Source organism: Mus musculus, chromosome 11 (genome assembly GCF_000001635.26).
Source record: "Mus musculus strain C57BL/6J chromosome 11, GRCm38.p6 C57BL/6J".
Lineage (NCBI taxonomy): Eukaryota > Metazoa > Chordata > Mammalia > Rodentia > Muridae > Mus > Mus musculus.
The window spans coordinates 119,439,346-119,456,058 of NC_000077.6; the positions used below are offsets into that span (position 1 = coordinate 119,439,346).

General features: G+C 48.2%; 1 protein-coding gene across 6 annotated transcripts in view; it reads left to right on the forward strand.

The window, feature by feature from the left end:
- The window catches only part of Rnf213 (ring finger protein 213), a 97,469-nt gene that overhangs the window by 49,396 nt on the left and 31,360 nt on the right, over nt 1-16,713 (forward strand). For 4 of the 6 annotated variants that reach the window (XM_006534633.4, XM_006534630.4, XM_006534632.4 and 1 more), the window contains 10 exons: nt 844-4,446; nt 6,285-6,421; nt 6,765-6,860; nt 7,890-8,008; nt 9,409-9,528; nt 9,897-10,009; nt 10,379-10,529; nt 10,748-10,886; nt 13,166-13,357; nt 15,095-15,240. In XM_006534633.4, coding sequence (XP_006534696.1) covers nt 844-4,446; nt 6,285-6,421; nt 6,765-6,860; nt 7,890-8,008; nt 9,409-9,528; nt 9,897-10,009; nt 10,379-10,529; nt 10,748-10,886; nt 13,166-13,357; nt 15,095-15,240 — 4,816 coding nt within the window. The remainder of the gene's footprint in view (nt 1-843; nt 4,447-6,284; nt 6,422-6,764; nt 6,861-7,889; nt 8,009-9,408; nt 9,529-9,896; nt 10,010-10,378; nt 10,530-10,747; nt 10,887-13,165; nt 13,358-15,094; nt 15,241-16,713) is intronic. The other 2 variants (XM_006534631.4, NM_001040005.3) reach the window with 1 other exon arrangement.

Sequence of the window (16,713 nt, forward strand, 5' to 3'; positions counted from 1 at the left end):
CCCTTACGAAAACACATGAGGCTCATGGGGGTAGCACAGGGTTCTGGTCTGCCATTAAGTTTCCTATGCTCTTTACTGTGAAAAGTACAAATCTGCCAGGTTGGCAAGATGACCCTGGATAACAAGTATTCACAAAGAGCAACACTGATGTGTATCTGTACACCTGATCATCTCTGTTCAAATTGTTCAAAGTGCAACCTGGGGCCGGAACCTGAAAGACATCAAAGATAACAGCATAGCTGGGCGTGGTGGCGCACGCCTTTAATCCCAGCACTTGGGAGGCAGAGGCAGGCGGATTTCTGAGTTCGAGGCCAGCCTGGTCTACAAAGTGAGTTCCAGGATAGCCAGGGCTACACAGAGAAACTCTGTCTCCAAAACAAAATAAAAAAGATAACAGCATATGTGGAATGTATAAGCCTAAGGTGCGTAGATGTTAGTAAATGCAGAGCCTGGCACACACCTATATTAAGGAGACTTTTCTTGTTGGTATCCAAGTGTTCAGGGAAGGCGTATTAGTTCTATAACCTCTATAACCTCAGGCACCAGAGGCAATGAGGTCCTCTTGGACCTGAAGAGGAACTTGGTACTTGAAGAGGTTTGGAGCTCACACATACTCACAGGTGTATGTGCATAGTGAAGACACAAGCCCTTGATTGTGTTAGAAAATGCATCTTTGTTAGGGATGTGTCTTCTAATTTAGTTCTCTAAACCCTTAGCAGGCAAAAGTTTCCAGTCCATGGGGACAAATTAAGTTCAGTGCAGACTGTGTGGAGAGTTAAGACAGAAAGACAGCGGTTAGGGAATTCAGTGATCATCTTTTTTATCTGTGATTCCTTTTTGCAGAACGCACGTGCACCCCTGTTCAAGTTTCTTGATCTCTTCCCCAAAGTCACCTGCCGTCCTCCCAAGGAAGTGATAGACATGGAGCTGACTCCAGAGAGGAGCCACACAGACCCTGCCATGGACCCAGTGGAGTTCTGCAGTGAAGCTTTCCAACGACCTTACCAGTATTTAAAACGGTTCCATCAGCAGCAGAACCTGGACACATTTCAGTATGAAAAAGGCTCTGTGGAAGGCTCTCCTGAGGAGTGCCTGCAGCACTTCCTCATTTACTGTGGCCTCATAAACCCTTCCTGGTCAGAGCTTCGGAACTTTGCTTGGTTTCTGAACTGTCAGCTCAAAGACTGTGAGGCGTCTATCTTTTGCAAGTCAGCTTTTACTGGAGACACACTTCGGGGCTTCAAGAACTTTGTGGTGACCTTCATGATCTTAATGGCCAGGGATTTTGCTACTCCGACTCTTCACACTTCAGACCAAAGCCCAGGTAGGCAGTCAGTCACCATTGGCGAAGTTGTTGAAGAAGACCTAGCTCCCTTCTCTCTTCGAAAGAGGTGGGAGTCAGAGCCCCATCCATATGTTTTCTTCAATGGTGACCACATGACCATGACATTCATAGGTTTTCACTTGGAGACCAATAACAATGGCTATGTTGATGCCATCAATCCCTCAAATGGTAAGGTCATCAAAAAAGACGTCATGACCAAAGAACTGTTTGATGGGCTGAGGCTTCAGAGAGTGCCCTTCAACATTGACTTTGATAACTTGCCCAGATATGAGAAGCTTGAAAGACTCTGCCTGGCACTAGGTATTGAGTGGCCTATTGATCCTGATGAAACATATGAACTTACCACAGACAATATGCTTAAGATCCTGGCCATTGAAATGCGGTTCCGATGTGGGATCCCTGTTATCATCATGGGAGAGACAGGCTGTGGGAAAACCAGGCTCATCAAATTTCTTAGTGACCTCAAGCGTGGTAGTGTGGAGGCAGAAACGATGAAGTTAGTGAAGGTCCATGGAGGGACAACACCATCCATGATCTACTCCAAGGTCAAGGAGGCTGAGAGAACAGCCTTCTCCAATAAGGCCCAGCACAAGCTGGATACCATCTTGTTCTTTGATGAAGCCAACACAACAGAAGCTGTAAGCTGTATCAAAGAGATCTTGTGTGATCGGACAGTGGATGGTGAGCACCTACATGAGGACTCTGGCCTGCATATCATTGCTGCCTGCAACCCATATCGGAAGCACTCCCAGGAGATGATCCTCCGCCTGGAGTCAGCAGGTTTGGGATACAGAGTGAGTGCAGAGGAGACTGCAGACAGGCTGGGCTCCATCCCTCTGCGGCAGCTGGTCTACCGTGTTCATGCTCTGCCTCCAAGCCTCATTCCTTTGGTATGGGACTTTGGGCAGCTGAATGACTCTGCAGAAAAGCTCTACATCCAGCAGATCGTACAGAGACTGGTGGACTCCGTCTCTGTGAATCCCAGTGAGACTTGTGTGATTGCAGATGTGCTCTCTGCCTCGCAGATGTTCATGAGGAAGAGGGAGAATGAATGTGGTTTCGTCAGCCTCCGGGACGTGGAGCGCTGTGTCAAAGTTTTCCGGTGGTTTCATGACCATAGTGATATGCTCTTAAAGGAGCTCGACAAGTTTCTCCATGAATCCAGTGACAGCACACATACTTTTGAGAGAGATCCTGTTCTCTGGTCCCTGGTGATGGCCATTGGGGTATGCTACCATGCCTCTTTAGAAGAGAAAGCATCCTACCGCACTGCCATCGCCAGGTGCTTTCCCAAACCATACAATAGCAGCAGGGCCATCCTGGATGAGGTCACACATGTCCAGGATCTTTTTTTGAGGGGGGCACCCATAAGGACCAACATAGCCAGGAACTTGGCTTTGAAGGAGAATGTCTTCATGATGGTAATCTGCATTGAGCTTAAGATTCCCCTTTTCCTAGTGGGGAAGCCCGGCAGCTCCAAATCCCTTGCCAAGATCATTGTGGCAGATGCCATGCAAGGGCAGGCTGCCTTCTCTGAGCTCTTTCGCTGCCTGAAACAGGTCCACTTGGTGTCATTCCAGTGCAGCCCACACTCCACCCCCCAAGGTATCATCAGCACCTTCAAGCAGTGCGCTCGATTCCAGCAGGGTAAGGACCTGGGGCAGTATGTCTCAGTGGTGGTGTTGGATGAAGTTGGGCTGGCTGAAGACTCACCCAAAATGCCCCTGAAGACTCTGCACCCCCTGCTGGAAGACGGGTGCATTGAAGATGACCCTGCCCCATACAAAAAAGTTGGCTTTGTTGGCATTTCCAACTGGGCTCTAGATCCTGCCAAGATGAACCGAGGCATCTTTGTGTCCCGCGGCAGTCCCAACGAGAAAGAGCTCATAGAGAGTGCTGAGGGGATCTGCTCTTCAGACAGGCTGGTGCAGGATAAAATCCGTGGGTATTTTGCACCCTTTGCCAAGGCCTATGAAACAGTGTGTCAGAAGCAGGATAAGGAGTTCTTTGGGCTTCGTGACTATTACAGCCTCATCAAGATGGTCTTTGCCAAGGCCAAAGCTTCTAAAAGGGGGCTTTCCCCACAAGACATCACGCATGCTGTCCTCAGGAACTTCAGTGGTAAAGACAACATCCAGGCCCTGAGCATCTTTACAGCCAGTCTCCCGGAGGCCAGGTACAAGGAGGAAGTCAGCACCGTGGAGCTGATCAAGCAGAACATTTACCCTGGCCCGCAGGCGTCCAGCAGGGGCCTGGACGGCGCTGAGTCCCGTTACTTGCTCGTGCTGACCAGGAACTATGTGGCGCTGCAAATCCTACAGCAGACGTTCTTTGAGGGTCAGCAACCAGAGATCATTTTTGGCTCCAGCTTTCCCCAGGACCAGGAATACACCCAGATCTGCAGGAACATTAACCGGGTAAAGATTTGCATGGAGACTGGGAAGATGGTGGTGCTGCTGAACCTGCAGAATCTCTATGAGAGCCTGTATGATGCTCTCAACCAGTACTATGTCTACCTTGGGGGTCAGAAGTACGTGGACCTTGGACTAGGCACCCACCGAGTCAAGTGCCGAGTGCACACTGCCTTCCGCCTCATCGTCATCGAGGAGAAGGATGTGGTGTACAAGCAGTTCCCTGTGCCCCTCATCAACCGTCTGGAGAAGCACTACCTGGACATGAACACTGTGCTGCAGCCGTGGCAGAAGAGCATCGTGCAGGAGCTACAGCAGTGGGCACACGAGTTCGCAGATGTAAAAGCAGACCAGTTCATTGCCAGACACAAGTACAGTCCTGCAGATGTCTTCATTGGCTACCATTCAGATGCCTGTGCCTCTGTGGTGCTGCAGGCTGTAGAGAGGCAGGGCTGTAGGGATCTGACGGAGGAGCTGTACCGAAAGGTGTCTGAAGAGGCCAGGTCCATCCTGCTGGATTGTGCAACACCAGACGCTGTGGTCCGGCTGAGCGGTTCCTCATTAGGCTCGTTCACTGCAAAGCAGCTGTCACAGGAGTACTACTACGCCCAGCAGCACAACTCTTTTGTAGATTTCCTCCAGGCCCACCTGCGCATGACCCATCATGAATGCCGGGCTGTCTTCACAGAGGTGACCACTTTCCCACAGCCTCTCCCTGTGTTTTGTCACCTGAGAGCCTAGGCTCCTAGGGTCAGAAACTCCAGCTGTATTTAAGCCAGCATGCAGGGGTGACTTACAGGTAGTACAGCTATGTGGAGACTGGGCTCCTCAGTGTGCCCAGCTCTGCACAGTTCTCATTGGAAGCCAGTGTGCGTGTAGCTTAGAAAGGCAGCATTCTAGCAGGACCAGGGACATAGGAAGCCTGTTATGCATGAGATGGGTGGAAAGAAGGGGATATCGGAATTTCTTTACGAGGTACCAGTGCAGGGAGGAGGGCAGTGAGCTGTGAGCATCTCGGGGAGCATTCACTGGGAGAACTTGAGGTCCAAAGCTGTGAGTTCTATGCCCTGAGGTTGAGACGGAACGATCTCCTGGAGGGCCTCAGTGGCCCACTAAGGAACCTGATCCTTCCTGCCTAGAGGGACACCTGCAGAGGAGAATGTCTAGAAGGGCCTTGACAGGGGGACAGCAGTGAGACAGAAGGCTGCCATGGAAATAGACCAGTTAGAAGGCTTCAGGGTCAGTATAGCCAGAGCAGAAAGGCAGATGACTCACATCAAGAAACAACTGCAAGTCCAGTGTGGTGGCACACACCTTTAATCCTAGCACTCAGAAGGCAGAGGCAGGTGGATCTCTGAGTTCCAGGCCTGGTCTACAGAGTGAATTTCAGGACAGCCAAGGCTACCTTGCCAAAAAACAAAAACAACAACAACAACAAAACAACCAAAGGAATGTTTAGGGGTGGAGAAATGGCTTAACAGGTAGGAGCACTGGCTAGTATTTCAAAGGACCTGGGTTTAATTCCCAGAAACCACATAGCAGCTCCCAACCAGCTGTAACACTAGTTCCAGGGGATTCAATGCTTTCTTTTGACCTCTGTAGCCTGCAGGCACAGCATCCGCCCCCCCCCCCAACATGCAGCACAGCACCCACACACACATGCAGGCACAGCATCTTACACAGACACATGCAGCCACAGCACCCCACCCCACCCCCACACACGCATGCAGGCACAGCACCCTGTATACACATGGGAAAGAAATGGTCGGATACACAGGCTAATTACTGACTTCATGGAGGGACAGCAGTCCACAGAGGTGTCTGAGGACAGGGCACTCACTGGTTCCCTCCTAACTGCCTGGGGGCTCTGCTCAGCAACACTCAAAGTTTAGGAACGAGGATCAGGTTTGGGGGTGGTAGGATTGGAAAGGAGGGGATTGGAAGCTCAGAGGTCAGAGCAATGGGTAAGAACTGGAGTTACAGGGGTCAGCACACCCTCAGGATATTGGAGTCTGTGGTGCTGAGTGTGATTCATTGAGAATGAAGTGAGGGCAAGAGAGAACAATGGCTGACACCATGTCAACTTGTGGGCCTCAGCTCCTTTCACAGGGGTCACGTATCCGATTTGTAACAGAATCAAAATTATAATTATGAAGTATCAACAAAAATAACTTTTATAGTTGGGAGCACCACAATATGAGGAGCTGTATTAAAGGGTCGCAGCGTTAGGAAGGTTGGGAACCACTGGTTTATAAGAAGAGGCATTTGTGGTGAGTCCTAAAGTATCCAGAGACTACAGAGGGGCCCAAAGCAGGGAGGAGACTAAGTCATCTGTCAGGGCATATCTCTTCTCTTAACCTCTCAGTCCTTGTCTTTGTCCATACTCTGGGCCTGTGTTTTCTTTCTGCACACTGAGCCATGTGCACCCATGATGAGCAGGGCCCAACCTCCTCATGTTTCTCTGTTCTGTCTTGAGAAGATGGGCCTTCCCATTGCGTTCTTGTCAACGCTCATCTCCCTCTTTGCAGATCACCACTTTCTCCAGACTGCTGACTGGAAATGACTGTGATGTCCTAGCATCTGAGCTGAGAGGACTGGCCTCGAAACCTGTGGTGCTGTCACTACAGCAATATGACACTGAATATTCGTTCCTTAAGGATGTCCGGTGAGGTGCCCTGCTAGCTCCATTCGTTAGGGCTCACCCTTGTCAGGTGCGTTGGCAGAGCTGTAACTAGAACTGGTTAATGACCTGGAAGGCTGAGTCACTCTGTTGTGGGTCGTGTCTAGGCGTCCCGCTCTGCCCCTGTACCCACTACTCTATCCCTCTCATAAAAGCTTCCCAGCATGGTCCTTAGTCTCCTCAGGCAGCCTTGCTGGCCATTTAGAATTATACCTCTCTGCATGTTTTTTTCTGTGTGGCCCTGGCCTCGCCCATGCCTCAAGGAATTCCTTTATCCATCTTTCAGGAAGGGGAACTCACCCACTAATCTATTCCCTTTCTCCTCCAGCTCCTGGTTAACGAACCCAGGCAAACGTAAAGTCCTAGTCATCCAGGCAGACTTTGACGATGGCACCCGTAGCGCGCAGCTCGTAGCCTCTGCCAAGTATGTTTTCTGTGCTTGTCCAGAAACAACATGGGGAACCAACACTCACACACAGCCTCAGAAAAAACTCTTCCCACCAAGCAGCACAATGTCATGAACAACATGTTAACAAGAATATTCTCTTCATTTCCCCAGATGACTGTATAAATGAAAGAAAAAGCTAGAGTTCTAGAGGCTAGCAAGAGAACTGAGTCCAGTCCCAGCACTCATGTGGAAGCTGGTTGTGGCGATGCACACACCAATGCTGGGGAGGCGGAGCCATATGATCCTTGGGGACAGTGACTGTCAAGTTTAGTCTACCAGAGAGCCCCACGGCCTGCTAAGACTCTGACCGAAATCAAGAAGGGCTGCTCCTAAGGAAAGATAGCTGAGGTTTATCTTTGAGTTCAAAACTCATACACACGTTCATGCGCATACACACGCGCGCGCACACACACACAGGCAGGCGGGGGGAAAGCACAAAATTGTTAAACACAAGAAGTGTCAATAGTAGAACATTACTAGGATTGTCAGCAATATCCTTGACACATGCTTGTAGTCCCTTTTTGGTCACTGTTTTCAATTGTATGATACGAATTTATTGCAAGTTAAAGGGCAATAACTAGATAGACTATGTGTGTGTGTGGTATGAGCGTAGTAAGTGCGTGTATATATTTGGTGTGTGTATAATGGGTATATAGTTTGTATGTGTGTGGCTAGTATTGAACCTCACATGTTAATAAACCAGTTTTCCACCACTGTGCTACAATGATAGCCCACTTTAGGGGTCCATAGGAAGGCCAGAAGCCCAAGTCACAGCAGAGCAAAGCCCAGAAAGCACAGGGTTCTATTCAGGAAGAAATTCTAATTCTTAGCAGAGGATTCTGGGAAGGGTGGGATGTGAGCCCACTTCATCCTAAGGGTGTGAATTACATTCAAGCTCCTAAGAGTAGGAGACTGAGGCTGACCCCTATCAGCTCATAGGGCACATGCCAGCCAGCTCCTAACATGGGTTTGTTTGCATGGTATTGATCTGTGTTTGCTAAACAGGTATACTGCCATCAATGAAATCAACAAAACACAGGGAACAAAAGACTTCGTCTTTGTTTATTTTGTCACAAAACTGTCGAGAATGGGAAGCGGTACATCATACGTGGGGTTCCATGGAGGTAGGAACACAACACTGAAGAATGTGTTGTTTTTTTTAAAGTAGTATTTGAGGTATTTCTTATGTGAATTCGTGTCTGAAATTAGAATTTGAATTCCAACAATAATGTTGAGTGGCAATTTGATTTCTTACCCAGTCACAGTTAGCTGTGTATGGTGGTTGCACATACTCATAATCCCAGATTTCTGGAGGCTAAGGCAGGAGGGCTACAGGTTCAAAGCCAGCCTGGATTACACAAAACAACTTCTATCAAAAGCAAAAAAGCAAACGAGCAAACAAGCAAGCTTTGGGCATACCACAGTGGCTTCAGCAGTCCCTTGTCTACCTTAGGCGAGCACTGCATCTGACTCCCCCCTTCCATGGCACAGGGATTCTGAGATCTTCCCACCCCACCAGCACCAACACACCAGCCTTATCTTCATTCCCCTTTGGTTTTGTGCACAGACTTTTTGTGGGAGAAATGTTATCTTTATGTCACTAGCCAGCTCTCTCCTGCTACAAGACAGGTGTGTTCCACGAGTCAGAAATACCCGTGCCTCATGCACCTTTACTAATTATAGTGTGGTGGCTACAGGAAGATGTGAGTGGGGAGCCTAGAGTCATCCGTGGACCCTTTTTAAGAGATAATTTTGTCTTAAACAGTACTTAGGTTGATTTTGCTGGCATATCTTAATGCTTTCTCACATGTCCAAATGCCCAGACTTCGGGGTACTCATCACTCTTTTAGCAGTGGTGCAATTAAAAATCCAGGTTAGGGGGCTGGAGAGTTGGATTCAGAGATTAAGAGCTCTGGCTAGAGGACCTGCCTAAACCCATGTGTTGGATTAGATATCATCTATATCTGCAGTTCTAGGGGATCTGATGTCTTCATCTGACCTACAAGGACACAGGAACACACGTGGTGAACATATATGTAGTCAAATACTCATGTACATAAAAACTAATTAATCTTTAAAAAACAAATTCTGGGCCAGGCGTGGTGGCGCATCTCTTTAATCCCAGCACTCGGGAGGCAGAGGCAGGTGGATTTCTGAGTTCAAGGCCAGCTTGGTCTACAGAGTGAGTTCCAGGACAGCCAGGGCTACACAGAGAACCCTGTCTCGAAAAGCAATAAAAATAAACAAATAAATGTCGGGTTAGCCTGTAGAGCTGAGCACGTAACCTGAGCACCTGAGTGTAATTAGTTCTCCAGGCTCCCTCCACGAGGGAAGAGAGAACCAGCGGTCACAGATCACCTTCTGAATCCACACACGTGCACATGGGTGCACACATACAGATACATACACTCACATGAGTACAATTCAATTAACATAAAAAGCCAGGTTGAGATTATGTCTTGTTTATAAATGACTAGATGACAACAGCTAAGTTATAGAAGATTCCAGTGACTGTTCTTCACAGGGCTATGGCGGTCTGTGCATATTGATGACCTCCGCAGATCAACAATTATGGCTTCAGATGTCACCAAACTGCAGAATGTCACCATCAGCCAGTTGTTCAAGCCAGAGGACAAACCTGAGCGTGAGTGACAAGACAGTCACCTGGGGCCATGGTGTAGGTGACAGGAGGGAAATGAATGCCAGCTGCGGTGCTGGATGCGTAGCCACTCTGCTGTCCCAGCCCCTGACCCTCAGCAGAGTGCAGCAGTGCTGGAGCCACCTGAGATGCCACAGCATGCCAGGCTACAGTATGATTCCTCTGCCAGCTTTTAGAGCCCAGGCTAGAGGATGCCTGAGCCTGGAGCTGGAGCTGCTCTACAAGACACATGTTCAGTAGAGCCATCTCTACAGATAGGGACAAGAAGCCTGGCAAGTCCCACTCTGGGTATAAACCCAGACAGTTTGATCCTGCATGCTGACTTGAACATGTCTGCCTTGCCTTTTGTCTAGCAGAGGAGGAGATGGAGATAGAGACAAGCCAGTCAAAGGAATTGGCAGAGGAACAAATGGAAGTGGAAGATTCAGAGGAGATGAAAAAGGCCTCTGACCCAAGAAGCTGTGACGTGAGTCCGGCTTTTGCCATTAGCTAAGGGAGACACTTGAGCTGCATTTTTGACCTCTTGCCTGGGAGTTAAGTGGACTCCTGTATTTATGATGGGGGGAAGAGACAGTGGGGTTAATCTGAGCCCTTTTCTCCTTCCACATTGGATGTGTAAGGGAATCAACTCCTCTTAAGTTACCCTGTATCCTTGCTTCACTTGCTGAAGCCAGCTATCAGGAGCTATGGCTGGTGGGGTTTACTGTAACTTTGCCAACTTTAACCACCACCCAGGGCCACATGATTGCTCACACTAAACCGCCATCTTGTGTGGGTGCCCTAGCCTTTGTCCAGACTGGAATCAGCACAGTAGAATTCTTGTTTTCTTCCTCAGTGTTCACAGTTCCTAGATACCACCAGACTGGTGCAGAGCTGTGTGCAGGGTGCTGTGGGGATGCTCAGAGACCAGAATGAGAGCTGTGCGCGCAACATGAGAAGAGTCACCATTCTTCTTGACCTCTTAAATGAAGATAACACACGCAATGGTAAGTAAGCACTGTGCTCCAAGTGCTAAGTCATCTACCTAATGTGGAGAGGGTGCCCTTCCAGGCTTCTTGGGCTTGTCAGAAGCAGCAGTTGGAATCCACAGTAATCTGTCAAGTTCTTTTATAAAACTTGCCTGGCCAAAGGGTGAGCGGTTTCCTCTTGGGTAAGTTGTGTCAAGAACTATGATGGGCTGACAAAACAGGCCCTGTCTTCACAGCTTCTTTTTTGCGGGAATCTAAGATGCGTCTCCATGTTCTTCTAAACAAGCAAGAAGAGAACCAGGTCCGCAGTTTAAAGGAGTGGGTCACCAGGGAGGCTGCGAATCAGGATGCCCTGCAGGAGGCAGGCACCTTCAGGTACAAGGGTAAAAGAAGCAAGAAGTAGGAGGCCTTTGCACGATGCCATTGGTGTACTCCTCCTGGTGTGGCTCTTAGTGACATCCTCCTGCTAGTGTGATTCTTAGAGATGTACTCCTGGTGGTATTAGTTACTGTTAGTGATGGGCTCCTGTTGGTGGGACTCATCTTGCTGGTATGACTCTTAGTGATATATTCCTGCTGGTGTGACTCTTAGTGATGTACTCTTGCTGGTGTGAATCCTCTATCAAGGATAAGTGCCCAGGTGTTTCTTCCTATAGTCTTGAGCAAATCTGAGATGTAACTTGCCTCCTGAAGCCTTAAGTGAACCTGGGTCATGGCTATGTGGTTCATTGCTGGTCTCTTATTTAAATTTTTTCTGTAATAAAAATATTCAGAGAAACCCCAAGCTCATCTATCTATTCCTGTGGGATGTGAGTGTTTGTCAATATGTCATAAGACATAGAAAGTGATGCTCTCAGAGGCTGTGACCCTGAACTGACAATGACACCTATTGCTTGAGGTAACACCAGGAGAGTACATTATTGTCTATGGTTCTTTTTCTACAAAACTGACTATTTCCTCTGGTCTTGTGAGGAGCTTTGAAGAGCCTGTGTGGGAGGGCTGAAGTACCACAGATCTCTGGAGGACCTTAGCCCCCACCCCCTCAGACTGTGTCTTTATTTCTATACTATCAACAGGGATTCCATCTGGGAGCCAGATCTGTATTGGCCTTTGACTCTGCTGATTGGGGATGACTGATGTTGTGGCACTGGAAGCTGGTGGTACTGGCTCCTCTCTGTGGGACTTTTCTGTTTCAATTATCACGTTATCCTCTTTCTTGCTTCTTTCCATTTTTTGAAGGGATCTGTAAGACCTGATATCAAATCCAGTTGTATTTCTGCTTCCTGAGGCTGCTCCTTATCTTGCTAATATGTTTAAAATCCATAAACTCCATCTCCTTTTTCTTCACCCCTTTGATCTGGACTTTGGTCTTTGGGATTCGGAGTCAAGTTGGTAGCCTGGCTTCTCAGTTCAGTGTTCATCTCTGTAGCTTTGTCCGTGGCTGCCTCTCACTCTGGTCACTAGAGTGTCCCAGGAACAGCTTACAACTGCCCCACTTTAGCATGTTTATATGTCTTCTGAATGGCAGGCCTTGGAGCCCGTTTGTCTGTCTTGTGCTGGTTGGCTTGAGCTCACCACCGCCCTGAGTTTTGAGTCTCTTTGTTTATCTAAGTCTGCAGTCTGTTGGCAGTGAGGTTTTCCTAGCCTCAGCTCACTTGTTCCCAGCTTGTTTCCAGCTTTCGCCTCACACCTTGGTCCTTCTCTCTTCTTGTCACTCTTGGGTATGCTTAAGCCAAGGAATGGCTTTGTCCACTGAGGTGTCTGTTTTCTTTCTCAGTAGATACATCTCTTCAATTCAAATTCTCTAGATTAGATACTAACACTAGATACCAATCTCCAAGGTTACTTAATAATTCTTTTATTTTATTACAGTTTTATAGTCAATTATAGGCTTAGTTATTCTGTATGTGTATCTCCTTGGCATGGGGCTAGAGGGTGAACTCAGGCCCTGGTTTTGCTAAGGTGCTGCCCTCCCACTGCCTCCCATCCCAGCTCCAACCACATCAGCAGCAAATGTTGGTTAATTCACACAGTGACGGTGGCAATCTCGAGCACATACGTGCAGAGCACAGATGCCTTCCTGACTGACCTGACTGGGAGAAAGCCGACTTTGGGTTTTTGTTTTGTTGCTATCTACAGAAAGTTTCTTTCTCAGTGAAGCTGGGCATTGTTTTCATTAATTGTAGAAATGGATGGCTGGTTTTGGAAACCGCTATATATAAAAATAAGCTGTTGCCTTTGGCTTGCTGACGCTTATTTCGTCACAGCTATGAGACTAGGTCCCCCCTAGCTCTACCTCTAATCTCCTGTGGTCCTGTTTATAACCCTCTTTCCCCAGCACCCCTTCTTCTGTTATATTTTACGTTTGAGTGTTTTGCATGCGTGTGCACCTGTGCACTACCTGCAGCTCCCTTAGAACTAGAGTTACAGGTAGTTGTGAGCTGCCCTGTGTGCTGACTCAAGTCAGGTTCTCTGGAAGAGTAGCGCATGCTGTTAACCACTGAGCTATCTCTCCAGTTGCTTTCCCCATTCTTGAAAATGTTGGAAAGCTCTTGCTCTGGCTTTCATGTGGGGACCTCAGGAAGGGAATGTGGAGGCTGCCATGCATGTCATTGTTACCCTAACCACCGGGGGTTCCCTCTGTCCCTGTTGCAGGCATACCCTTTGGAAGCGGGTCCAAGATGTGGTCACTCCCATCCTGGCGAGCATGATAGCTCACATTGATAGAGATGGCAACCTGGAGCTACTGGCCCAACCAGATTCACCGGCCTGGGTTCAAGATCTTTGGATGTTTATTTACAGTGATATTAAGTTCCTGAACATCTCTCTTGTGTTGAATAACACAAGGTAAGTGACTGCCTTGCTTATAAGTGCTTAACAAAGCACTACTTATTCTCTCCCCAAGTTACTGAGATGCAGGTACTGTCCATAGGGTACCAGGTGCAGCTTGGAGGGTCATAGCAGTGGACAATGCTCATCAAACCCCTGAGAGGTCTTTGGTCACTCTCTACTTTCCTATTTGCCTACTTTGAGAGCACATGTGATGGTTTAGGACACTAGGGTCTATTGTGCCAAGATGCTGAGCTTGGCAGAATCTGTGCTTCGCCTGCCTTCCTGTGTTAGTCTCCATCCAGGACCTGACCTTGTGGGGCTCCAGGACACAGGCTACTAAGTTGTACATAAAAGAGTCGGATACAGAAAAGTGTATAGTTGCAACATGTGTGGGTACCTATACAGCCTAGAAGAGGGTGTCAGTTCCCCTAGAACTAGAGTTATAAGCAGTTGTGAGCAACCCAGTGTGGGTGTCAGGAACAGAACTCTAGTCTTCTGCAAGAGCAGTAAGCACTCGCAACTGCCAAACCATCTCTCCAGCTCTTGGCTAAATGGCTGATGGAAGTGTGTATTTAAGTAATAGAGTGAGTTGATGTTCAGACAAGGCTTTAAGCTTATGGTCAGACCCCTGTACATAGGGGCAGTCAGAGAAGGGGACGGGCAGAACGGGCACAGAAGGCCTGGTTCTGCCATAGAAAATTGGCGTGCCTCACTTGTCTCCTGCTTCCACTTTTTCTTTTGTCTATAGATCGGGGTTTTCCTTGAGTTCCTTTATAGCAGAATCCCTGACCTAGAAACCCCTTGCTACCCACATGATCTACAATACCATGCATTTAATTTTTTTCTTTTTCTTTTTTTTTTTTAAAGATTTTATTTATTTATTATATGTAAGTACACTGTAGCTATCTTCAGACACTCCAGAAGAGGGCGTCAGATTTCATTACGGATGGTTGTGAGCCGCCATGTGGTTGCTGGGACTTGAACTCAAGACCTCTGGAAGAGCAGTCACTGCTCTTAACCACTGAGCCATCGCTCCAGACCTGTATTTAATTTTTTAAATTTTATTTTAAAAATGTATTAATTTTATGTGCATATAAGTGCGCATGCATGAGGAGGCTCTCTTCTGTCATCATCCACACCTTCCCTTAAAGGTAAGCGTGTGGTTTATGTAGTTTTTCACAGAGGTGGTGAGTGTGTGTGTTTATGTAGCTGTTTACAGAGGTAAGAACAACCCTTGGAGCTGGAGCTACATGTGGTATGAGTGCTAGGAACTGAACTCAGGCTTTCTGAGAGAGGAGAATGTGCTCTGAACCTCTGAGCCATCTCTTCTACTCCCCACCTTATTTTCTGAGAGCAATTCTCTCATCTGAAGCTTACCTATTGGCTGGACAGCCAAGACTAGGGGTTATCCCTCATCTGCTTTCGCAGCACTGGGATTTCAAGTGTGTGCAACTGCACGTACTTTTTCAAAAGGGGGTGCTAGGAATCCAAACTCAAGTGGGTCCTCCTGCTTGCACAGCATGACTTGATAACCATCTCCCATGCCTCCCCTGCTACCTCTGTGTATCTATCCTTGTTCCCTTGCTGTACTGAAATGCTGTCTAGTATATCATCCACATAGGCAAGTGCTCCAGTACAGAGCCATCCCCCAGCACAGCCTCCCCACCCCCACCACCACCCCCACCCCCACCGCGTCAGCAGCCACAGTCAAGCTCCATCTCACCAGCCGTACTCTCCTTTGCCTTGCTGCAGGTCCAACAGTGAGATGTCCTTCATCCTGGTGCAGAGCCACATGAACCTGCTCAAGGATGCCTACAATGCTGTCCCTTTCAGCTGGAGGATCAGGGACTACCTGGAGGAGCTCTGGGTGCAGGCTCAGTATATCACAGACACTGAGGGTAAGGCTACCCCATGGCCACCTCAAGGCACTACAGATGAATTAACCTGTTCAAGGCAGGACAATTTTGGAGGTTTTAGGCCTCCAGTATATCATTCTTCCACTTGAAAATTTCTGTGAAAGGGCTGACAATATGGCCCAGTGAGTCAAGGGACCTGCTGTCAATCCTGATAACCTGAATTCAATCCTCAGGACCTACGGAGTAGGAGAGAACTGACTGGACAAGTTGTCCTGTCATGTGCTGTGGCATATGAGTGCATTGCATGTGTAAAGTGGTTTGGAGGGGGGCGGGGGCAGGAAGTGTTCGTGTGTGTGTGTGTGTGTGTGTGTGTGTGTGTGTGTGTATGTGTGTGTTTTACAAACAATAACCAATTTTCTTAACTCCCTACCAGCTCTCCTTCCAGTTTCCAGCCCAGCCCCTTCAAAGATTTCTCCCAACTGTTCCTCCCTCGGTTCCCCAATAGTCTACTTAACACTCCCTTCTCCCAGGTCTCCCAGTACCAGCAGCTCCAAACTACAACTGTTGTAGCTTATCTGCTCAGCTCAGCCTCTCCTAGCTCATCTGTCTTCTAACAATGTCTTCTGTACCAACTGCCTTCTCCTCTGCGAGCCCCTCATACCCTTTACTCTGCCTCAGCTGGCTTTTAAAAGCCTATCCTGTTCCCAGAAATCTAAGAGGCAACCAACACTGATGATCATAGGGACAAACTATTCTAATAGTTAAAAATTCTTAAAGGGCTAGTTGACCAGCAACTGGGGATGTTTTAAAGGGCCAGATGCACAAAATAAATCATACCGCATGCATGTGATAAGGTAGCTTTTAAAGTGACTTTTAGTACAAAATGGGTCATGCATCATCACATCCTGATGTAGGAAGGTTATTCATCTCAGGCTCCTAGATAACACAGGTGGCAACCTTAAGCGATGTCCCCATTGTGAACTTCATCAGGAAGTGCTAGCAACCAGTCCTCCTCGTGGAACCACAAGGTCCTCCTCATCACAAAGTACCCTGCTCTCACATCTGAGAGATTTGGCCATTGTTTGTCTAGAAAAATGGCAGCCAAACATCTTGTGAAAAGTTGTTTTCTGCAACAAGTACCTCTCAGCACTCGTCAGAGGCTGGTGCAGCCACTCCACACTGACCTTGGTTTCCAGGTCTGCATCTGCTGTCTTTCCTGAGGGAGCACCTTCCTGTCCCGTGCCTGCAGTCCATTTGCCCCTGCTTGTCTAGGGCAGCCTGTGAGCAGAGCTGTGGGAAGGTGGGGCTCTAGTTGCTGTGGCCTCTGCTCAAGGAACAGCAGCCTTCCTCCCCACCTGGAATGCTAGCCATGCAGCACAGATGTGTTTTTTTCCCTCAGGGCTAGCTTAGCTGTCTGTGACCTAACTTGGTTCTGGTCTGCTTCTTTGTTTTCCCTACCATCTGGACAGTGGTGAGTGCCATGTTGTCCCTGGGCTCCAGTTCAGCAGAGCTGCC